General features: G+C 49.8%; 1 protein-coding gene across 1 annotated transcript in view; it reads left to right on the top strand.

Annotated features, from left to right (window-relative positions):
• The window catches only part of LOC133342493 (forkhead box protein P1-like), an 84,592-nt gene that overhangs the window by 38,830 nt on the left and 20,914 nt on the right, over positions 1 to 24,848 (top strand). Inside the window, exons 9-11 of the mRNA XM_061551647.1 lie at positions 7,573 to 7,694; positions 9,961 to 10,030; positions 24,005 to 24,165. Of these exons, the coding sequence (XP_061407631.1) occupies positions 7,573 to 7,694; positions 9,961 to 10,030; positions 24,005 to 24,165 (353 nt within the window). The remainder of the gene's footprint in view (positions 1 to 7,572; positions 7,695 to 9,960; positions 10,031 to 24,004; positions 24,166 to 24,848) is intronic.

Genomic DNA, 24,848 nt, shown 5'->3' with positions numbered 1-24,848 from the left:
TATGAATCGTTCAACTTAACAATGATAATGAAATCGGCTCGTGCGGCAGTGCTTTGCGGATTATTACATCGATGTCTCAGAGAGGCCTTCTTCCAGCCATGGGATTGATCGTGGCCGATGTTGATTTGGAGAGAAAAAAAAACCCCCACGAATTACATTTCCATAATTTCCATTTTTACTACGCTGGAAAAATCATGCGACGATTCTACGTAATGCATTTTTCCTGGAAACTTTTACATTTTAAGAATGTGCGCTTATTAAAGGGTATATTTTATGTGGTTTAGGCAGGAGTGAAGGAAGAAGAAGAAGAAGAAATCCCCACCTATTTTATGATTTACAAAGGGCCTGCCTTGTGAAATCATTGTTCACGCTTTGCCATACCAAATCGCGTTCTTCTTTCATGCTGTCCAGGTGAAAATGTCAGCAGTAATGCAAATGACGTCCCTTCCCCAATTCGGCACATAACTCATTTCATATGTGCATCATGTAAGATAAACAGTACATTACTTCAAGACTATTTTCACCTCCATTGTTATCATTATTTGCATAAACGCCCTGCTGTCAATGCCGATAAGGCTGGCGACATTGTTTTGGGGGGCGGGGTGGAGTTACGGGACGTCTTATTTCATTCATTTCTCTCGAGTTAAGGAGGAAGAAGGCCTCCATCGCGGGTGGAACGCGTTCGGGAATCGCGCTTCTGCGTTCCACCGGCGTCACGTGACCGTCGCGCGTTCCCCGGACGGCCACGCCGTCCCTGCTGTTGCTGCTGTTGCTGCTGTTGCTGCAGTTGCTGCTGTTGCTGCTGTTGCTGCCGTTGCTGCTGTTGCTGCCGTTGCTGCCGTTGCTGCCGTTGCTGCTGTTGCTGCCGTTGCTGCCGTTGCTGCTGTTGCTGCGGGCCACGGCCGTGGCTCGCCGTGCGGCCCGCAGTGGGCATTACCTGGTAAAAATGAAAGTTTAGTTTGGTTTATGGTGGGCTGGGGCAGCACATGACGTCCGAGAGGACGCGAGCAGAGGAGATGGAGCAAAGAGATAGGCTCACGTGCAGGTGCTCCGGTCAGTTATTACTCAGCTTGGGGAGGATTTCTTCATCCAGCAGTAGATTTATTCTATGTATGTATGTTGAACATCATTTGCGCCGTACGTAGCCAACCGTGCTAATCAGAGGTGCGGGTGAAGGACAACAAACTAAACACAAAAAGCAGTTCTAAATAAATGAGTTTCCAATCGAGGTTGAAAGTTGCACTGCTCCAGTGGCTTCCTCATATGATGATGGGAGTTTATCTGTGTCGTGAGGTCCTATGGACAGACGATCCCCAGCCATGAAAATGTGGAGTTCATAATAACTGGCATGCGACCGCCACCACTCCTCACTCGGTTGGTCATGGACACACTGAAATTCTCTTATTTCAGGTGAGCTGCATTTCAGAGCTCCTGTATGAGTTTTACCTGCGGGGAAATCTATTTGCGCCCCCCCTCCCCCCCCCGATCTCGTCGCATCTAGAAACTCAATTCAGGTCGATCCTGGTTTGTGCTCGCGTGAGTGACCAACTTGTGCATACCAGGTGTTATAGGCGAACATCTTCAAGGGGGGCTGGGAGGCACCGGGGGAGTAACCTCCGATAAGGGCGGAAATGGAAAAACAAATTGGAGGTCATAAAACTCCCAAACCATCCCAATGAAAATTCCACAATTAAGGAATTTAATCCGGACATCACGTGTTTTAGGACCCATCGTGTGCTACGTTTTCATAAAGCCCGACTCCCGCACACGTTGGCGGAATTCACAAGCTGTTGACGACGGCGGTACGCAACGAGGCGTTCACACAGGGGTCTGTGACCGTAATAGCAATGTAGTACATTCGGTATTGGCGCTGTCATTTACGTAGCGCGATCACAAATGAAGGCGCTGCCGTGTTTCACAGACATGGTCGGCAGCAGTTTCACAACAGGGGGCGGTGTTGCTGATGTGTGAGTGGCAAACTTGTGCAATCTCAATTGAGTGATTTTCAAATTTGGCAAAATTTAATCCATGATGACACTGATACATAATGACCTACTCGGAGACCTTTTGAGGTCGACTGCGAAGGAGATGGCACACAGTGTACAGTCTAATGCACCCGCAGGGTTAACCAGGGGACCTGACAGATTCGAACCACGAAGCTTTGCAATGAGCGGCTGACGCGCTACCGCTGGCCCATGCCACCACCCCAACCATCCCTGCGAAATTTTAAAAAGCAGAGTGTAAACAAAAAAAAACATTTTGATTTTACCAGGTAAGGCCCACGGAGCTATGTAGCTCTTTTTCAGAAGCAACCTGGCCACAAATGGTCACTCACCGAAGTGGCTTATCACGTGGATATTTATCGGAGCCAAATACTCTGAACGCGTGATGTTGATTCTAAATGTGAAGGGAAAAACCGGAGGAGCCGGAGAAAAAGCCACGCGACCGGGAGGAGAGAGACACGCAAGCTCAAAATATACAGGTGTCAAACCCACGATTTCCTGCATACCAGACGAGTCAGTTAACATCTCCTCGCCACCGTGGTGCCACACCGCCTGCTTGAGTCCCACCAGGGACATCGGTGTGGACAGATTGAAGTGAATTTGTTGGGCGGTGTCAACGCGAGTTTATTTTTATTTTGCATTACAGTCTTCGTAAGGTTACTCATTAGACATCTGTATTCTTTGACAGGGATAGACTTGACTCTCCACCAAAGGAGGGGGTGGGACCGGATGTCTGCGTAGAAACACGCCCTGAATCAGAATAGATCTTCATTTTCGTTCCTTTATAAAGCGGAGTCTGGCACGATGGCAAGCCGACGTTCCCGGGGGAACGTCGGTCGCCGGGAATCGTGATGCCGCTGAGCTGCAGGCGTCAACCGAGTGCTTGGGAAACCTCGCAGCCACAGCAGAGGAGCATATGCTGGGCTCCTTGCTGTGAAGAGGCAATGCAGGCTTTCAAGAGAGAATGTCTCTCTTCTGGACAAATAACAGCAATTGAACGCAATCGGTCATTACACTGACCCTCCAGAGGAAAACATACATCCTATGTTAAAACCTTAATTTTCATCATGGCAAAAAGGTCACAAAGATATCATAGGTGGTGTTGATGCCAGTGTCCTGTCTTCATAGAAGAGAGATCAAAGGTCATTTCCTGAAATGTTGCCTATTGTTCTATTTAGTTTCTCTTTAGAGCAGCGCTGGTCGCGAGATGTTAACTACCTCACCTGGTATACAGGAGGTCGTGGGTTCGATCCTGACCCTGACGCCTGCTGCTGTATATTTGGAGTTTGAATGTTCTCCCCGTGGTCAAGTGGATTTTTCTCTGGGTCTTCCGGTTTTTCCCTCCACATTTAGAAATATGCTTTTAGAGTATTTGGTTGCGATACGTTTCCACGTGATAAGCCACTTCATTGAGCTATCATTTGTGGCCAGGTCGCTTCTGAAAAAGAGCTACATCGCTCAGTGGGCCTTACCTGGTCAAATAAAAAAAATAGTTTAGTTTATTGACATGTGTAGGTTCATTCCAGGCGGTGGTTATTTTGTACCGAATTTCACTTCGCGTTGTTTTCCCTACGCCTCTTTAGGCCCGAGGCTCCCACGCGAAACAGAGAGTGTCTCCCAAGGCCCCCCTCGTCTGGTTGCAAATAAATTATATTGCCTCTCATCAAATCGCAGAGGTTTCCATTCATGACCGGTGATGTATCATTCAGTCTCTGAAAGTACATTATATTAAGATGGTAATTTCGCAAATTGCATCGCTAATTGGCAATCAAGAATGTAAATGTTTTAAGAAATTAACCACATCGTTAGCGGTCGATGCAGCCAAGCACCTCTACGAAATCGTTGCAATGAATGCGACGTCACTGGTAGATCAGCGGTTTGCTGGATTGTGCGGAGGGGCATTTGGCTCTCCGTGGTAATGTGGAATTTTCACTTTTGGTTCAGAGGTGCCAATGGATCCGTGATACTTTGACTTAAAAAAAATGACATTCAGATGTTCCCCCAGGGCCAAGTCTTCTGGCCACATTTTGGCTCCGCGAATCTCGAGGCCTCGGCCACACCACTTGCATATGCAATAACGCGAGTGGCCGTGAGCTGACTCTCATTTGCATGGGGCTCGTCACCACGAGAAGCCTCAGGCAAGCAGATCAATCAAGTCACTCACACCCAGGTCAGACGCAATAACCACTCAGCCTCACTCGTATATATATATATATTTCTTTATTTATTTCCTTGTTAGACTTTTGCTTGCAGCCAAGGGGTAACTTGACATATGCAAATGATCGCGGGAAAGGTGGCACGGTGTGTTTGAGTGCTGCCGATGAATGGCACGCAGACACTGTACGTGTCATCGCGTGCATCGTGTGGCATTAGGGGAAGGGGGGCCATGCAGTGGTTGGTGGTGGCTTTGGGGGGGAGGGGAGGGGAGGGGTGGGGTGAGGTGGGGGGGGAGGTGGAAGAGAAAAGGTTTGCTGCAATCTTTGTGAACGTCGCTTCGCCCCCCCACCAGCCCCCCCCACCAGCTCCCCCCCCCCCCCACCAGCCCCCCCCCCCCCCCACCAGCCCCCCCCACTCATCTCTGCACCACCCCCACTGCTCCATCCCCCATCAAAGCAGCCTGCACAGGTTGTAAGTGGCATATTGAAAGGTTTCATGAAATATTATATGCAAATGAATATCCTTGAGCTATTGAAGCAAGGTCAGCGTCTGGTTTCTCTCCCAGGTCAGACGCTAAGCCGCGCATGGTATATTGCTTATGACGCTAAGCCTGGCCCGCAGTCCAGATTACAAGCTCTTATCAACGGTTAAGCACTGTAATCCCCAGACAGGTCATTTTGGCAAGCTGAGCAGATCAAAGATGGACACCCCCCCCCCCCCAAGTCTGTGTCGTTACCATGCGAGGCCGGATACGCGGCAGCAGCGGCGGCGGCGGCGGCGGTGCGCTGGGAAGATGCGGTGTGGCGGGGGGAGCGCGCGGTGTGAAGGGAAGGAGCTCGTTTTGACGAAGGTGTTCGTGAGATATGGAGACAACGCCACGCATCTGCCATTCACCCCCCCCCCCCCCGCCGCTTCCCGCTGTCTCGCGTGTGGAATTCCTCGCGCCCAGCGCTGCTTTGTTGAGCGCCGAAGTTTGACGATTTGTTCGGGTTATTCCCAGATTTAAAATATATATCACATCCCTCAGATAGCCGAGGGCTTCGATATTGCGGTCGACTAATTAATGCCGGTAACAGACGGATGGATCGGTTGTAAAAACGTAATGGGTTTATAATTTACAGAGCGTAACGGAGTTGCCGAATCTGAATCACCCAGTTGCTAAATCTATCGAAAAAACCTCGCAAAAATGTCGTTTGGTTCCAAATATTGTCACGTTCCAGCAGCATATAGAACGTTTGTCAATACGCACATTTAATGCTAGATACTGCAGCTATTCCAGTGATACCTCAGCTGGGCAGAGAGAAAGACCAATTAATACATCCTGAATGTCGTCAACGAGAGAAGAACCATGATGGGCGTCATCAGAGAGGAACTGGAATGGACACGTCCTTTAGAGGGGACGCTTTAATGATGATCAACGCTCTTCCTTCCGATATTAGGAAGCCACTGGAGCCAAATTTAGATTGAAAACTCATTTCTTCCGAACTGATTTTTGCGTTTAGTTTGTTGTCCTTTCCCCCACACCTCCGATTAGCACGGTTGGCTACGTATGGTGCGAAAGAAGTTCAACGTATATACATACATACGAAGTAGAAGGGAAGAGAATGAGAGTCAGGCCAGGGATTGGGATGCTGGGGGAGCTGAGGAAGAGGGGGCGATTGCGGGAATGAAGACGAGGTCAGAGGGCAGAAGGGGAGGATGGAGACTGGCAGCCACGGGCCTGCCGTGAAGGCCTCCCGAGCACTCGAGAAGAAACTTCGGAGTCACGTGGAATGATTTCGCCTTTTCTTTCCTGTAGCACCCATACCGAATGTCAAGGTAAAGACGCAGCCCTGCAATGCCTTGCTTACCCCACCGCTGGCAGAAGGGCCTCGGCTAAAGGGAAATCTGGGGAGGCCAGACATCACCATTGGAACCTCATTTGCCAGTAAAAAATATGATAATTGTTTTTTTACCCTTCTATCTGGCAACAAAACTGACACCTTTTTTACAAGGAGTCATGTTTGCATAGACCACAATACCTGCAGTCAGTTTTTTGTTTGCATTATGACTGCAGGTATTGTGGTCTATGCAAACATAACTCCTTGTAAAAAAGGTGTCAGTTTTGTTGCCAGATAGAAGGGTAAAAAAACAATTATCAGGCCAGACATCGTGAAGGGGGTGGATCACTCAAACTTTACCCCACCACGCGTGACCTGTTGATTGACTAACTGCAATGAACCCACTTATAATGCCGTGTACGCAAAGGCGGTGGTGCGTGTGTGTGTGGGGGGGGGGGTTAAGAAACCCGCAACTGCTGTGCCACCAGGGGATGGAATCCAACCGGTGGCCTCTGCATTGCGAAGCCGTTGCCCTGGCCGTTGCTCGGCCGTGGCATTGGGATCCCAAGCGGTCATTGCTCTTCTCATTAATTCGTCTATCACAAAATTGAATCACTCCCGAGGCAATCGAGAATCTGAAGCATTTAATTATTTATTATCGCGGATTGAACAGCTGTGAGATTCACAAATGCATTTGTTGTGGAGGCTGATAAATAATACGGCCGACTGCAGGGGCTATTTTTATGTAAATGGTTTTATTACGCATCTCATTTTTGTATGTATTGTACGCGATGTTGAAGGGTTTCTTTCGCCCCAACTTTTTCAAACAAGTTGCGCCAGTTTACATTGTCTGCATTTATTCATCTTTTAATTTAGTTTTGCATTATATTGTTATTGTTTTTCGGTGACAAACCTACACCAGCCTCTTCCTTTGCATCACCCCGAGGTCTCCCTTGCGACACAGACGACGATGATGATGGTGGTGGGAAGTGTTGTTACTTTCTGTGTATTGTTGGGGGGCGCACGTCAGGGGCCGCGCTCAAGGCCACCAGGGGGGCCGCCAGTGGCCCGCGGGGGCCTTGCGATGAAGAACGACGTCCTAGATGGCTCTCCAGCTAATTATTAAATAACCCGTCTTCCCTACTACGTTATACAAAGACAAAGACCCTCCGTATAGCCTTAACATTATGTTGGGGAAAGTGCTGAAAGCGAGCACCTATTCAGGCCGAGACGGTACACGGGGGGGTGGGTGGCCAGCACTACGCCCGTCTGCCTTTGTCTCCCCAGTGGTGATGTTTATACACCAAATCAGGTACTGATTTGAGGCTTAGTCGACCTTGGAGTGGCCCAGGGCAGATTGCGATATTTGGGATCGAACTCAGGCCACCGGATTCGCAGCTCGTGGGCAGGTGTCGGGCAGTGTTCGGTGGCTTGTCACTTCGCAGCATTGTGAGGGTTGGTATTGACGAAGACCAATTGTGACGATGACAGTAATGGCTTTGACGATCGTAGTATTACGGCCGTACCACGGCAACTGCCGGCAGGAGCGTGCGGTGGACGCGTGCCCAGCGGTGGTGGCGCTTGCCTTGCAGAACGCCGTGCGCCACAACCTGAGCCTGCACAAGTGCTTCGTGCGAGTGGAGAACGTGAAGGGCGCCGTGTGGACCGTGGACGAGATGGAGTTTCAGAAGCGACGGCCGCAGAAAATGACCGGGTGAGTGGGGGGCGCTGCGTCACACTGCCCATCATCCCCCCCCCCCATCCCCCCATGGTCCTGCAATAAATAGAGGCAGAGAGGTGATGGTATGGATGGCTGGGGGAATGCAGCTCTCAACAATTGGAGCAGTGGAGGAGAAGGAGCGATCAATCGCTCAAGCAGAGGAGAGTAGGGTGAGATGAGAGGGGAGAGGTAGGAGAGTGCGTGGAGGGGAGTAGAGTGAGATGAGAGGGGAGAGGTAGGAGAGTGCGTGGAGGGGAGTAGAGTGAGATGAGAGGGGAGAGGCAGGAGAGTGCGTGGAGGGGAGTAGAGTGAGATGAGAGGGGAGAGGTATGCAATGGTGTGTCTATGGAAGATCTTGGAAGACGGTGAGAGTGGCGATGTAGAAGTTGACTTACCGAGCGAGTCATTCATCTATTTTGTGTAGCTTTTGTGCGAATGGTGACACCTGCTTTTGGCAAGCTATAGAACAAAGACGGCATTGCGTGCTTTTAGATGCGATTCTGCGGCCGTATGGAACGCTCTTCCAATATTAGGAAACCACTGGAGCTATGCACGTTACAGGAGGGATGTTGGCAGTGACAGACGCCCTCGGATCACTGTCCACTGTCACGGATGCCTGCCAAGTACATCGCGGCATGGCGTAGAGTGATGTTTGTTGTTTAAACACTGGCTGGAATACACACCAGTACCGTTGACATGAACAACATTGGCTTACAACAGAGAGATGTGTATAGCAGAGTAAGATATTTATATGGTGGAATAACTCTTGTGGCAAGTATGCAGGCATCTTGCTTGAATTATTATTATTATCGCAGAACATTTTCCATTTGATTATAATAACAATAATTCCAATTGATTTACCCCCGGAAAGCAAGCTGGTAGGTCAGTGAACGGGCCCGAAGTTATAAAAGCGTGGTACTGTTGGATCCCAAAAGGATGTAGACCACGCTGTTCGTGCGCACAAAAACAACAACAACTGCCTAAACACTGAAGAAAGAATACAGGAAATGTATAATTTTCCCCGAATATGTCTTCGTACTTAAATTGGCTCATGGAATCTATATACAATCTATGACACCGGCTAAACGTATACAACCGTGCGATGCACGCGTTACTGATATTCAATTGTATTCGATGTAAAACCAATCCCGATTAAATGTGCCTTATTTCCACGTGTGCACATCCGCATTGTGTTTGTGTGGTTGTGGGGGTGGCGGTGTGGCGCTACAACACCCACTGCACCGATCTCCACTCGCCCCGGTACAATTCCTGGCCGTAATCAACAGCACGTGCGTCGCTTGGCGTCTGAACCTGGCCAGTACCTCCCTTCAAGTCGACCCGACTTAACATTGATGCTCCCTGACGTGTATTGACATCGTCACTGGGGAGACAAAGGTGGCTCGTGGCGCACGGTGCCAGCCACACCGCGCCACACGCCTGTGCCCGCGACGGTCTTTGTCGCGGCTAGGACGAGCGCGTTTGTTCACGCGCGGTGCAGTTTATTTATTCCCCGGATGATTCCTATGCTCTCTCGGAGCTCTGGGTGTTTATTAACAAGGCAATTCGTGAGTGTCCCGAGAGCGTGTTCCCACTTAATTCCGTACAGCCGCGTATTAATATTTCTGCAATCAAAATCAATTGCTCGAGCGAGCGTCGGATTACTTCCAGGCACGGGCCGCCAACGGCACGCGCCCCCTGATCGCGCGTCGCTCGGCTCTAAATGCGCACCTTTTACCCCCCCACCCAGCCCCCCCTCCTCGTTCCCTGGCACCCGCACGCAGGCACACACACACGTGCGTGCGTGCGTGTGTGCGTGCACGTGTGTGTGTGCGTGGGTGCGTGCGTGCGCCACAAGTGCCGCCTGCGTTTTGTTATGGAAAGAAATAAATAATTGCCGCCCCTCCCAGCCCGCAATGGCACAAACTGCATATTTACTTGTCAGATTGTAAAAATGCAATTGGATTTAATGCACCTGTCAAATTTACAACGGCGCCGTTCCAAGATTCATGTGCGCGCCGCGTGTCAGGCGGCGATAATGAAAAGCACAAACGATCGCCCGGCTCCGTTCAATCGCGCCGATGTGCATTTAAAGAGCGCGCGTGCGCCCCTAATAAAGCTCTCGCGCCTTTACTCCCATCGCGCCCCTTCCTGCGCGTGTGCGTCGGAACGCGTAGCTCGTTCAGACGCGGCCCGCTTGATTTACAGAGTGCGATCTCCGGCCGTGTTTGTTTGTGTGTCTGCGTGCGCGTCTCTGGTGCAGGAGCCCTTCACTCGTGAAATCTATGCAGACCGGACTGGGATACGGAGCTGCGTTAAATGCAAGTTTGCAGGTCAGTTGTTACATCCAGCAACATCAGGTCATCATCATCATCAGCAGCAGCAGCAGCATCATCTTAAATAGCTCTCCCACGTGTTCTTTGGGTTGTACCGCGTGTTGCTCAGCATCATGTCCGACGTTTTTCGCTCCGGAAGCTTCTTCAGGAACTGAATCTATTTCCTCCTGGTAGAGGTGAGTAGGAAGCGTCCTCTAGCATGTGGAGCGAAACGTCGGACATCGCGCCGAGCAACAACACGCAGTTCAACCCGAAAACCCGTCGGAGATCTCTACAGCACAGACACAAAAGCGCAAAAGCCTCCGCAGTAGTATCGTCATCATTTATATTTTATTAACGCCAGGTGAGAGCCCATTGAGACTAGAAATCTCTTTTTCAAGGGATACCTGGTTCAAAAGAGCACCAATGGTTAAAGGCAGGGCGAAAGACCATCACACAGAGTGTGAAGCATCGTCATCAGCATCACCGTCGATAACTTTTTTACAGAGCACTTAACAAGCAGATGAAATTTCACCATCTCGAATGAACATTGTGTCCACGAAGCATACTGCCATTTCTTGAAAGAAACTAACACGCGGGGTGTCGCTGAAAAACAGATGCACATCTTAGTGGGTTCTCTCGTGTTTGAAGTTTTATTCAGTAGTAACATCGACAACAAGTTTGATCAATATAACGTCGACAACAAGACTAATTCCTTACAACCCTTTGTCAATCCACTGCTGAATGAAGGCCTCCCAATGCTGTGTCAGTCATGGGGTTGTTGGACCATACTTCACCATGCTGGTCAGTACGGGTTGGCGTCGGGGTGGGCCAAAAGCAAACGGTTCAGATAACATTCACCACCGTGGCTGGAAATCGAACTCGGGTCAATGAATGGGTGCAAAACACAGTGCGCTAACCGCTGTGCCACCACTCCGCCCTAGTCTTAATGCTGTCCTCAAAGTATGGAAATCACCAATGATTAAAAACTGGAAACTGTTATTACAATTAGTCATGGAGAAATGATACCACTTCTTTATTAATGCGGTAAATTCTCACTGGGTATCATGGTTCTATGTGAACCAGAGTGCCTGCAGAATGCCCACATAATCGAGGGGATGACACTGAAACACACCTATAGGCGGGTGATTAAAATACGAATTCATAACAAATTCCACCGCCGTTGGTAATTTGCGACAATGTCTCAGGGCCATAATGAAGGTTTTTGTTGTAAATGTTGTGGGTTTATTCTCCAACACAGCAGTGTGCTGAAGTTGTTACTCATTGGCATGTTTTGTTTACGTGACAAATTGGTGTGGGTTAACGACACGTTTCTATTTACGCGATTTATCCACTAAAAAATTATTTTATTATTACCACGTGTTCAAATGTTTGAGGGCCACAAATAGGATTGAACTCTGGCCATTGTCCACGTGGATGTGGAGACATGTAACAAGTAATGATATCCCTGCTGGAGCTTGAGCACACGTGTTATCGATGGGAAATGAGAATATTAAGATAGGGAAGTTGCAGAGCAACCTTCGAGGAAGCTCCTGAATGTTGCATAGAGGGTAATAATGCTTAGAGAGGCCCGGCATTCCTCGAGGAGATAAGGATGAGCAACGTGGAAGTTCAGAGTAGAACTTGGGATATGTGTGGTAGGGAGGAAGAGCAGAATACCAGTGAAGGCATTGCGGCGGTTTCTCCGCACACGGGACAAAGTAGGACCACTGATGCCAGAAAGGAGTAAACTTTAAGTCTGGAGTTTGGAGAGCAAATTGCTGCTTTCATGCAACTACAGGATCTGTCAGGAGGTGGGAAGCAATCACAGGAATGTGTGAACGTCAGCGGCGATGGTGCTGTTGAAGAGTAGCTGGAGCCAAGGAGCGATTGAGACGCTCACCTTGCCGTGCCCGGTTGATTGAGAGTTTTGTTTTTTTCTCCAAGATACTGCAGTAGGAGTAAAAGTAACAAAAGGTCACGCGATCCTCATTCCCAGCTGCCACAATCTGCGCTAAAGCACCGGCACCGGTACATTGCGTGAACGCCGGCGGGGAGACAAACGCGGCGGCGGCGGCACGCGTTCTGCCCCGACGACGCAATAGGCGCCCGTCCCAAATAGCCGTCGGAAAAAGGAAGACAGCCTTTTGTCTGCTCCGCAGCAGTAACGCTCGGTTGTGCGACCGCGGCTGCTTGAACGCACCACCCGACAAAGCGGAGGCACCAGCTGCGTCTGAGCGGCGGAACTCATTCACTCGCTCGGAGCGAGCGAGAGCCTTTCCCGAGCCCACGCACCGCTCATATGCAAACATGATTCCGATTGATACCGCACACTTTTACTTTAAGCTTAAATAAGGGCACTGTATGTCGCACTTAGCCTGGCATGAATGTTAGATAAGTTAGTAGCCTTCCCGTTGGCATTGATTACGTTAAGCGTGGGTGACGTAGCGGTTAGCAGACACCGCGCTTCGAACCCGGCGCCCCGAGTTCGATTCCCGCTCACTCTCAACATCAGTGACCAATATCTGAACAGGTCCTGGGCCTCTCCTATAGGCCGACTGAGTGTTAAGTGAGTACCTGGTGTGGCGGTGCGTTATCGTCAGCACCGGGGAAACCAACGGGGCGAGTGTGTGGTGCTGGCCCCCTCACCCGTTGTGGGCCGTGCCAGCCTTCGTAGGCGCTACTCGCTAGCAGCAATTGCCACTTGCCACAGCTGCCTTTTTTTGTGTGGGGATTGGTGGTGCAGTGGTTCACACACTGCGATATGATCCCATGAGCCAGGTTCAATCCCTGGCCTTGCACAACATCAGGCGGTCAAGTCACACTTAACCCAGTCCTGGCCTCTGCTACGTTAACTCTGCATTAGCACGTGGCAGATTAACATCAGTGTTACGCAGACACAGGTCGCCAGGCATAGCGGTGGCTATAACATCCCTGCATGGGCCGTGCTGGACATGATATGTCCTCGCTAACAGCACTGCGTTTCAACATTGATCAAGGATGTTTGAGTGAATGTATGATGCGCGTATGTTGGTGTGTGTGTATGTTTGTGTCACTTTGTGCGTTGATGTGTACGGCGTTCCATTTCATTAAGGACATTATCGTCCGTAAAATGTCATACCCCTTAAACGAAAATGGGCATTATTTATGAACGCAATCACGGCTCGGTTACATTAGCGATACGCCAAAAGACAGACCAAAAAATTGTTCTAAATGTTCCAAAGCCAAGGGTTCTATTATTACCCATTCCCTTTTCATCTAAATATAGCGGAGGGATAATTATAAAGGTGATGTGGTGCCTGGTGGTCCTTGTGACACTATCGGTGCTTAATTATTAACGAGAAACCCTGCACACTATTGGAATCACATTGCTCCTTACGGATTATCTACGTTGTATATTCCACTGCACAAATCAAACGAACGCTTTTTATCATTCCCAATTAATACGTTTGAAGAAACGTATTTTCGTTGTGTTTAATGGAGTAGAATGTCACGTGTGAATTAAGTCGCGTTCATACAAACAATCGGTTAACTATTTGTGTCATTATTATTTGCAGCCCGTTGTCAATTCCACTGCTGGATAAAGTCCTCCCCCACACCATTGTCAGTCATGGGGGTTGTTTGACCATACTTCACCACAATGGTCAGTACAGATTTTGAGAATGGGGGGTGGGCCAGAGCTGGTTCAGATGACATTCACCGCGATGTTAGCTCAACGGTGGCTAGGAAATCAAATTCACCTCGCAGGATTCATTGCACAGTGCGCTAACTCCTGTGCCGCCACTCCCCCTATAGATATTTCGAACCAAGGGTGGGACATTGCTAAGTCAAGGTCCAGAGGTCATCACGGCCAATGCTGCTGATGCCATCGTTTTCTTCCTTAATAACATTTATTTATCTTGCACTATATCATTCCAAATATTCTGAGACTCTTTGAACCCTCGGTTGTTGCAGAGTCAACACAACGTCCAAGGACTGTCATATCTCACAATGTTTACAAACGTGTGGCAGGAGCCGTGGCTTTATTTAGAACAGGCAAGAGCCAACAAACATCGCGTATCTTTTGAAAGGGAGACCTGGGGTATTATTATTTTTAAAATATATATGTTGTATAAACTAGTTTAGCTCAGACAATTTTGTGAATTCCACATTTATATGGAGTTGATGAGTTTCTTCGTGGAAAATTTTGTTTAGCTTTTCACAAATCGGTGGTTGTATACTGATGGGGCCCTGCCATCTAAATCACTCTATTTTTGTTACCGCTTTCTAAACCTGTGAAGCGCCTTGCCTTAAGGCACTCTTTAAACATGAAACAAGATAAGAGTCGAACCCCAACAAGGATTTGAACTCGCAAACCGCCTGATTGCGAGGTCAATGTGTTTCAACTGATGCCTCACTCTGTAATGTGTGTACATAGTGTATGTAGCCAAACACATCCCCACGTCACCAGCTGCACGTTGACACAAAGATCACCGTCCTACTTTCTTTAATAACCGAGATCTCTTTGTCCAAACAAACAGACAGATACAAAGACGTAATGACAGAATGTGAAAAACGGCTTTGGAACACTCCTTAAGAGCATTCGTTATCTCTATTTTATTTTCAATTAAAAGTCTCGCCCCCGTTACCCATGTTTTTTTGGTTTTAATCGGTGGTTGTAGCAGCATCTCAGGCACACTGACAAATAAATTGTACCGTCATTGTCAGCTGAAATAACCGCACGAGCAGTCCTCCGCATGCGAGGACCACGACTAGCGGTGTCAAAGTGGCCACCGAGGATGAGATTCACCAACATACAAAGACAAAGATCCCCCGTATAGCCTTAACAGACTGTTGAGGCAAGTGCTGTTAGTGAGTAGCACCTATGAAGGCCGGAACAGCACACGAGGGGGTGGGTAGCCAGCACCACGCCTGACTGCCTTTGTCTCCCCAGTAGCGATGCTTGCACACAGCACCAGGTACTCATTTGAGGCTGAGTTGGCCTAGCGGAGGTCCACGAGCAGTTCAGACAATGCTCACTGGTGTTGGCCGTGAGCAGGAATCGAACTGGGGTTCGCTGGATTCGTAGCGCAGCGCGCTAACCGCACACACACACATGCAGTAACACGAATGTGTGCAGCGCACGGAGCATTGCATGCGGGGCATTAGGCATTCTTCAGTGACCCCAACGCTTTTGGCCATAATGTGCCATGACAGCTCCTGTTTATGATGATGCTCCTGATTGAAGAGTGGTCGGCCACCATGAAATTTTCACGCAAATGAAGGCGCGGTCCTGAAAATTTAATACGCGCGGAGCACTCTGATTAAATTGTAGCCAAAGTTTGCAAGCGGCGTGGTCAGCGCACGCACTATCACGGTATGTACCGTCTCGGCCCCGCTACGCGGAGCTAAACAACACCCCTTTGTTTTAATCGTGGGCAGCCGCGCAGAGTCTCAAGCCCCTCCGTGTCTTCTCAGGAGGGTCCTGCGTGTGCATTGTGCGACACCTGGCCAAGTGTTTTTTGAGCCACCAGCCCAAGATAAAACGACGACACCACTGCGAGAACACTGCCGGCCGCTTGCGAGTGGGAAAGCGCCCCGCATCCACCGTGCGCAGAGCTCGGCAGCCTACTTCCTGTACTGCCTCGACTCGCGGTGGTCGAAACGACGGCTTCTGTGGCCTCCTGGCAGTCTAAATGGGGCCGACCGCAATCAGTCGGTCGATCGGCAGGTCGCGCGTGTGGCGGGGTAAAGCGTGGGCACTCCCACCTCTCTCAAGACGTCTGGCCAGCGTAGAAGAGTAGGCCAAACGCCTGGAGCTCCCTCTAGTGGAGGCCCTTCCGCCAGCAGCGGCGCGAGCGAGGCATTGCGGGGTCTGCGCCTCTATCGCTTGTGTGTGTTTACCGAGGGTGAAAAAGCTCCATTAAGCCGTTGTTCATCACAACCGTTATCATTGCAGTTAATTTGGGGACAATTGGCGTGTTCCGTGAAGGCTGTGCCCGGGATTAAATGCATTGTTATTATTGATGATAATGTGTTCTAGTGAATAGTTGGAAACTCCATTGTGTGCCGGGTGAGAGTGATTCGCTTGCTTTGGCACTCACAACAATGAGCCGGGCAGCAGGAGTGCATGAAATATTCGTCTTCCTTAATGTGTTATGCAAATTCGCTATTAATTAAATATTCCTCTTACAATGCGCCCATATAAATGAATTAAATATTTTTTTTCCCAATGAACAAACACCAAATGCACAGCTAAGATTACGCTCAAATAGAATTATAATTCATTAAATAATTGCAATCACGCGATATTAGTCACATCCCCGCGGGATTAAATGGATTCCTTAATTATATTTAGACGAGAGGATCCGGTATTTACGGAACATTAAGCCATCGTCAGTCCGAGGGACATCCACTGCGGAGACGGAGCGATCAAATCAGTTGACGTGCAGGGTGCTCGTCGGATGATTACACTGCGGGATCATTGTACCTTGGGGAGGCCTTCATCCAGCAGTGGATTGAACGTGGCTAATGATGACTGTGATGAGGATAACCATTCTCAATCCGCTGCCAAGCCGTGGTCTTGTCCACGCAGGCGATGGTTTCACCGCTGCTTGGAGCGTCGCTGCTTCACTCCGCTTGGCGCCCCTACGCGCGACGCGACCAATTCTAGTCCGCTCCGCTCGGTGCCCTGAGTGAGTGGGCGAGTTTGCGTGTGAACACAGCCACACGTCGACTGCCTTGGCAGCGACAGATAAGCGCACGTGAATACGCACACTCGCACCGTTCATCATGAACGCTGCCGTCATCATCGGCTATGATCAATCCACTGCTGGATGAAGGCCTCTCCCTGAGCTGAACACAACGTCCAAGGACTGTGGCCGCTGCTTTATCGGAAAAAAATATAAATACGTAGGCAAGACGTTTCGGACGATGGCTCTACTTCAGAGCACGGAGAAAACGTGTCTCTTTTTACAGATGACAATCTTGGTCAGAGGAATTATAGCAATACGAGTAGGTGATCGAACAGTGTTAGGTCCTCATTTGCAATGCATTTCTTTAGTTTCCTCTCACACACGACGATCCTTCGTGAGAAGAAATTGGCCAAACATACGAAGTTGCTTCCATACAAAGGAGGCTTTGCATCTCATTGTGGCTTCCCTAGATGTATAGAAGACATCGCCGTCGATTGCGGCGAGAGTGGCGGGACAGCGGTTGGCTCACGGTGCTGTGGACCCAGATCCCCCCCCCCCCCCCCAGTTCAATTCCCATTGTCTACCACGGCCTTCGTTCACTCTGTCTACCACGACCTTCGTTCTCTCTTGTCTACCACGACCTTCGTTCTCTCTGTCTACCACGACCTTATTTCTCTCTGTCTACCACGACCTTCGTTCTCTCTGTCTACCACGACCTTATTTCTCTCTGTCTACCACGACCTTATTTCTCTCTGTCTACCACGACCTTATTTCTCTCTGTCTACCACGACCTTATTTCTCTCTGTCTACCACGACCTTATTTCTCTCTGTCTACCACGACCTTATTTCTCTCTGTCTACCACGACCTTATTTCTCTCTGTCTACCACGACCTTATTTCTCTCTGTCTACCACGACCTTATTTCTCTCTGTCTACCACGACCTTATTTCTCTCTGTCTACCACGACCTTATTTCTCTCTGTCTACCACGACCTTCGTTCTCTCTTGTCTACCACGACCTTCGTTCTCTCTTGTCTACCACGACCTTCGTTCTCTCTTGTCTACCACGACCTTCGTTCTCTCTTGTCTACCACGACCTTCGTTCTCTCTGTCTACCACGACCTTCGTTCTCTCTGTCTACCACGACCTTCGTTCTCTCTGTCTACCACGGCCTTCGACAGTGCTGCTGTTTGTTTCGGGCCGTTGTCATTTTTGGCCTTCGGGCAACCGCCGAGGCTGCGCATGGCGGTCACCACGAGCTCACACCTCTCTTGAGCAGCGAGACGCAGGCCTTGATGTTGACTGCTGTCCGTGCGCAGCGCAGCCGCTGTATCAGCCGTGGCACAGAGGTCATGTGTACTCAGCCCACGGCCACCTGGAAACACATCCCATGAAGGTTACAATCAATGCATTGCTCTGGGGTGGCTTTGGGGCTCCCAGCCTTCGCTAATGAACACTCCAGTACAGAGGGGTCGTCTGTCTGGCGAGCTCAGGATTATAATAATGATGATGCTCTTCACATCGAATGATTAAGACATTTGGTATTCGCGCCATTTGCATAGCAAGTGGCTATCACGAATGCGCTCCGTTTCACTGATGTAGCCCGCAGCAGTTCCACGGTAGGAGGCGACGTTGGCATCTTTAACGTCTCCTGTGTTTGGCTACCAGGGTGGCCGCGGGGTTTGAACCGCGAACATCTGCAACGAGCAGAAGAGTGCGCTACCGCTTGGCCACGTTACCGCCAATTGTTTGGAGCTCCGAGACAACAGACGCGATCCTGGGGTAACATCCATGTCCTAGCCACGCATGACTAAGCCAGCTCTTCCAGTGCAGCGAGTGGATGATCTCAGCCCAGTCCCCAATGATTCCACACACACGCACGTGCGCACAAGCAAAAACAACACGTTTGTTTTTTTCACTTAACTTCCATCTGAGTATTAAAAACACTCTGGCTGGCTGGCCATGCAGGCAGGCAGAGCCACCTGGGTGTGCGTGAGATGCCTCTTGAAACGGATTCAGGAAATGTTCACTCGACGATGCTCTCTGGGCGGCGGGACTGTGGTCGCTCCGACCGAACACGTCCTCACGCCCTGCGGTACAACTGCCGTAGGCAGTCACCGGGGCTGTGTGACCATCGCCTGCAAGGTGCAGAGTCCTCTTGTGTGTTGAGCCTCGCTGGCGTGGTCATCTCACCCCGCTGTGTGCCCTCCAGTCACTCTTCTTTCTTTCCCCTTCTCTCTCTCTCTCGTCTCCTACTTCCCTCTCCTCTGCTTCTCTTTCCTGCCTGAGGTCACAACTCGGTTTGTGTTCTTATTAGATCCGTTCGGCTGTTCTGGACACGGGTTGCCGCTTGTTTGTTGAAAATAAATCAATATCCATACAAGAAAGACACACAATCACTAACAAACTAAGTAAACATGTCGGTAAATGTGCCAGTGGCGTTAAGATGTATCTTTGTGTTTGCTCAGCCACCTGGGGCATTTCACTTCAAAGGTCGCGCTCTGTTGGCCGCGGGACCCGCCGCGTGGACTTCTCCCGGACTCGCTCCTGGGCCGATCGGCGCCAATTGGTCACGGTCCTCCCGGGCCCTCGGATCGATGTCCGGCTCGATCGCTGTTGAGGTCACGCTGACCTTTCAAGGGCATCAGCATTATCATCGCAGTCCATGAACAGATAGCTCGTAAATCTCGCCACCGCGGCAGCCACGGTGGCACCTTGCCTGGTATACATGGAGTCGATCCCAGCCCTGACACCTGTATATTTGGAGTTTGCGTGTCTTTCTCACCGTTTCCGGGTCCAACGATTTTCCCCTCCACATTTAGAATCAACATCACGCGTTCAGAGTATTTGACTGCAATACATTTCCACGTGATAAGCCACTTAGTTGAGCTATAATTTGTGGCCAGGTCGCTTCTGAAAAAGAACTATATGGCTGGGTGGGCCTGGTCAAATATAAAATAGTTTTTAATAGTTTGTATCGGTGTTCACTGCACATTTTGTAATTTGTTTCCACTTACCTCTGTCTCTCGTACCAACATCCTCACTTGGTGCACACCTTGCTGCCACCAATCTCGCGATGTCGTCACCAAGCCATTCTCCTCTCTTTCTGCTTCCTTACATTTTTCCCAAACAACAACAACACTTACATTTTTCCCGAACAACAACAACAACACTTACATTTTTCCGATGGATGTCACACCCTGCAGTCGCGTCGATCTGGCTGAGTGCAGCTGTGTGTCGGGAAGCACTTGACTCACGGTCACGAGGTCACGAGTTCGAATCCCATTCGAGAGGGGGCAATACTGTATTCCACACAGATGGGACAGGTGGAATCGACATTTGTTGCTGTCCTGCATTCACCTGGCAAAACTTAGAATATACCACCACCACCACAACGGCCACGGGAAGGGAGTTTCAAAACATGTGCGGTGATCCACCAACCTTGGCTGCCTCCACAGTGTTGGACTGCAGGCCGCATGCATAGCCACCACCGCTTCATAGACAATACACCTCCTTTCCAAATTAGTCTCTTCACATAAAAAATATAAAATAAATTGCACATCCCATTGGCCGGACGGCCTTCTGGGAATGATGTTTTCCAGCAGCATTGGTTTAATACACACAACACTCTTCGTGCCACATCCAGTGTCTCATCAGCCGGTTCAGGGCTTGCTTCAACCAGAGTAAGCCCCAAACGCTTTCCTGAATGTCCCTTTGGCTCGATTCACATCGTGACGGATGTTTATTCTCATGAGAAATAAGTAAAAAAATTGAAATTTTAAACTCAAAGTCATGCCAACGTCACTGTCGACTTCGCAATGGGTGTTTCTTTTCAGGCATGATCTCGAGCGACGATCGTTTAATCAGCGTTGCGTAAATACATAATTGCAGGGGCATGACAAGTGCTCAGCGTGATGTGAATATTCATAGGCTGCGCGGAGTGGAAAATGTTTCCATAATTGCGATTATCGGCAGCGGCTGCTGTTGCGTCACAGCGGATTACGGTGCTGGTGAGGAAACTATTCACACCGGACCACCAGAATGTCTAAAAAACACGCGCTATCAAAAATTCCACCCCTGTTGTTTAGCACGCCGCACGAGATAATGGTATCGCTTTATTTTCACGTTTCACCACGGTTGAAGATTACTCAGACGATAGCGGTGTAGTGGCGGTAACGGTCCTGGAGAACCCGGTTCAGTACACAGTGATCATAACAATAATCATATTTTATTGAATTACAATAGTTAGTTTTGTATAGCGTCGTTCATGCAAATTACGTAATTTTTGCACAGAGGGACGGGAAAGCCAAGGCGAGCGGGGGAAAGGCATCCAGAACCCGTGCAACCACATGTCCAACGTTCTGTGGTCCTCCTATGTTGGGATGTTTGACCAACTCCACTCCTGAGTGAGTGTATACACATGCGGGTAAAGCGGAGAACCCAGAGAGAACCCACGCGTGTGAGCGGGTCAACACCCCATCCCTGTACAGATGTAGATTTACCCACTTGCTGTACTGCTATCGTAGCCTGGCAATCCAGGAGTTGGCAACCTCGACACCCACGGGTATGGAGTTTCAAGAATGTGTGTGACCCACCAACCCTTGCCACCGGTGTGCTGGATGAAAGGTGTTCTGGTGTTGCCGTAATCGTTCTGTTGTTGAGGCATCTGTCCTGGGAAATCTGTAAGTCTTCCCGCAACATTCCAGTTTTAGTTGTTTCACGATGCGCCACTCAAGACAATGTATTTATATGCATGCCTCCCATCTTCTGACATCGTGACATATTAGTCTTCCCAGGATATGTCCCGGGTTATTGTTTTCTGTTGACCCTCAGAGTTGGCACCAGTCGCAACTGGTATTAGAACACGGACGAAACATCTCCCTTGGGTTGACTTAGCCTAAAGTGATCACCCCGTTCAGAGTGCCAATTAAAGCACTGGCTAGAGAACGATGGACAGGTATGCATGTTGGTGGCCATTGGCTCCTAATGGAATGGTCTGAGGTCAGTTTTTAATTGCTGCTAAGGCTGCAGAGATTAACTGCACCCATGATGCAATAAATTATGATTTAGGCACAGAATTAAATGCAAGAATATTTTTAAAATATATTTTTTGCTGCATTTAGCAGCCTCTGGAGTGGTCTTTTGAGCTTAAACACGAATAACAAAGCATGTAGTCTTGCACGCATGCACATTGGTGTGTTTATCGTTAACGTAAGAATCGATATTCATCGACAACATTTGACATCGCGCTCTAATAATTTATAATATTAGAAATTACTGACAGGGTATGAATGAGCACCATCTAGCATTTGGCGGGAGAGGCGTGTTAAGGTGCTGTCATCGTGCAGGCAGCGTTAATTTAGCCGCTTGACGATATCCGTCCACCCACCCACGGTCATTGTTGACGAATAATGATCTTCACTAATTTCGTCAACTAAATCGACCCTGCTCTCCCGGGCCCATTCCCTGGCCATGACGCGGGGCTCTGACAGCCGCGGGAATTCCAGAAGGGCCTCCGTCGTTCGTCTCACGACAGCGACAGTAGCGGTTAAACTCAAAATAAAGAATACATTTACGACAATAAAACAAAAGGTACAAAATAAATCCATCCGTCTGAATAAGCGGCGTGCAGCGTACCTCCCCGGTGCCACGGGTAAACTCGCGGAGAGCAAACGCGTGCCCCTTAATAATTCACGCTTTGGCTAGAAGGGACAGTCTGTCGTTTCGCCTGCCCTAATGCAAGGAGGCGTCGTGGAAGACTGCTTGGGCCCCTTGGGTTCGGAGCGTGGCCCGAAGCCTTCCCCGCCCGTGGAAGCACGATGATCGCGTGAAACTGAGCGGCGTGGCTTTCCCAAATCCTTGATGGTCCTGGTTGCCCTCTTGAACCAACCAAGTCGTCCCAATTAGCAGCGACTCAAACAAACAAGTGCGTTGGGAGGGCTGCGAAGTAGGGCACGGTGATACCTGCAGGTACCGCGTCCAATACCCAAAGTAACGGGATTGCTGCTGATTGTGGCATGCATCATGCCAGTATCTCAGTCCTGGCAACGATAATTATCGTGTACAAGTGTCTTGTGCTTCATTGGGCTCGGGGCAGTACGCATTTCCATTGGCAGCCCAGGCACGCGGTAGAAATTCCACATTCGTATCGCAGAGGATAGGGATGGTGGAATGGGTAGCACACTGGCCTTGCAATCCAGAGGTCCCCGGTTTGACCCCCTGCCGCAGCCGGTAAAGGATTAATAAATACCCATCAACGCCTCTGTCCTCGCAGCAGTAATCAGAATCAAAATCTTTATGTGTGGGTACTCTTACCTTTTGTCAGACATTCTACCAACATGGAAGAGTAGGCCAAATCACCCTGTATTGGAGGCCTGTCTGCCAGTGGTGGCATGATCAATTAGGTACAGAGCTGCACCTTTACCTTTGGCACCTTATGGCAGGCTTTTGTCTCCCGAGCAAAACGTATTTTTAAACAATGTCAAAATGTCTCTTTGTTTTTCAACACTCCTCTTGTTTTGCTGATACTGTAAACCGAATCATTCGGCCCATCTGCCCATGACGTGATTCCTTGATTTGATTGGCTTTCTCAGGTGCCACGGTGGCGAGATGTTAACTACCTCGCCTCGTATGCAGGACGCGGTGGGTTCTATACCAACCCTGATGCCTGCTGCTGTATGTTTGGACTTTGCGTGTCTCTCTCCCCGTGGAAGTGTGGATTTATCCAGGTCCATGCCTCTAGAGTGTTTGGCCGCTCTACATTTACATGTGATATTCCACTTTGTTGAGCTCTCATTTGTGGCCAGGTCGCTTCTGAAAGAGCTACATAGCTCAGTGGGCCTTACCTGGTGAAATAACAAAAATATATTCAGCACACATTGGCATGCTTCTGGCCACACCACCCCTCTTCAGTTGCCATGCGCTACTCGCTAACTGCACTTGCCCTAACAGCCTGTTAAAGGCTTTCCGGGTGATCTTTGTCTTTGTGCATGAAAAGCAGTTACATTGTGAGCTCCTAAATGAAAGTGATCTGAGAGTGAGGCATGCGCCTTAACTAAACAGCCGAGGCAAGATTAGAGGGTTACGCTTAAAAGAAAGGGGGGGGGGGCAGTGGCAGTCCGCTGGCGCGCTGCAACCACCGCACCTAAAAACACCTAAGTTTGATTCCCAGCCACGGAAAATTGACGGCGTCGGTGTCATCGAGCGTCGCGTCACAGCTCGCCCCCCCCCTCCCCTCGCGAGTGTACAAGACTCCATCGTATTTGGGGGTCGGTGGCGCCCGTGGCGGTGCGCCGTCGTCGTTGTCCGCGCTGTGCGCAGGCGGCGCTGGCGGAGACGAACCTGCCCCTGCTGGGCGGGCTGGGGAACCCGGTGACGGCGGCGGCGCTCATGGCGAGCCACGAGGAGCTCAACGGACTCCTGGAGCACGCCAGCAGCAACGGCAGCGGCAGCAGCGCCGGCCACTCGCCCCCGCACGCGCTGTGAGCCCCGCGTTGAACACGCACGCCGTCGCGCTCCTCGCGCGTCTGAACGCGGTTTCGCACGTGTGCCCGCTTCGCCGTTTGCATCGTCCTGGTGCTGCTCGCCTTTTAGCGACCCTTGGTCCGGCGCTGGTCAGACGAGGCCTGCACCAGAGGCTGCCTCTGGTGCAGGCCAACCCCATCGCTGCCAACCCACACGGTTTAGCCCGTATTCTTGTGCAGGGAAATTGAGTTTCAGGTCCATACGGTGTACAGCCGTTTCAATACGGAACGAAAAAATGTGTCTATTTGTTTGTGTTTCTCCCTTGTGATGGGACTTTGTAGGATTAACGTTTAAATTTTGAAGGGCACGGGGTGACCACTAAGGTCTGAATTGGTCTGTAATAATGTAGGCACTGATAACGGGTTGACAGGTTTGTAATCCGTTTCCAGGACTGCGTACATTATCTAAGCATATTTGTTGGCGGGGTTTTTTTTCCCACGAGCAAGCGTGTTTACGCAGACACGATGCCTCCTAATTGGTGTCTGTTTGGTGTTTTTAGACATCCAAACGCCAGTATTTATGCCAAGCTATGTAACAGGATTTATTGTAATCGACCATCGCATTGTCATTTGTTAGAGTGCATTAACCGCGAGTTATCAACTCCCTGACTCCCTCGTGGCTGCACGTTGATGACATCGCA

Source organism: Lethenteron reissneri, chromosome 15, assembly GCF_015708825.2.
Source record: "Lethenteron reissneri isolate LAM-NWPU_2019-01 chromosome 15, ASM1570882v1, whole genome shotgun sequence".
NCBI classification, from domain to species: Eukaryota; Metazoa; Chordata; class Hyperoartia; order Petromyzontiformes; family Petromyzontidae; genus Lethenteron; species Lethenteron reissneri.
The sequence above is the reverse complement of the archived record's forward strand: the minus strand, read 5'-3'. Positions and strand labels throughout refer to the sequence as shown.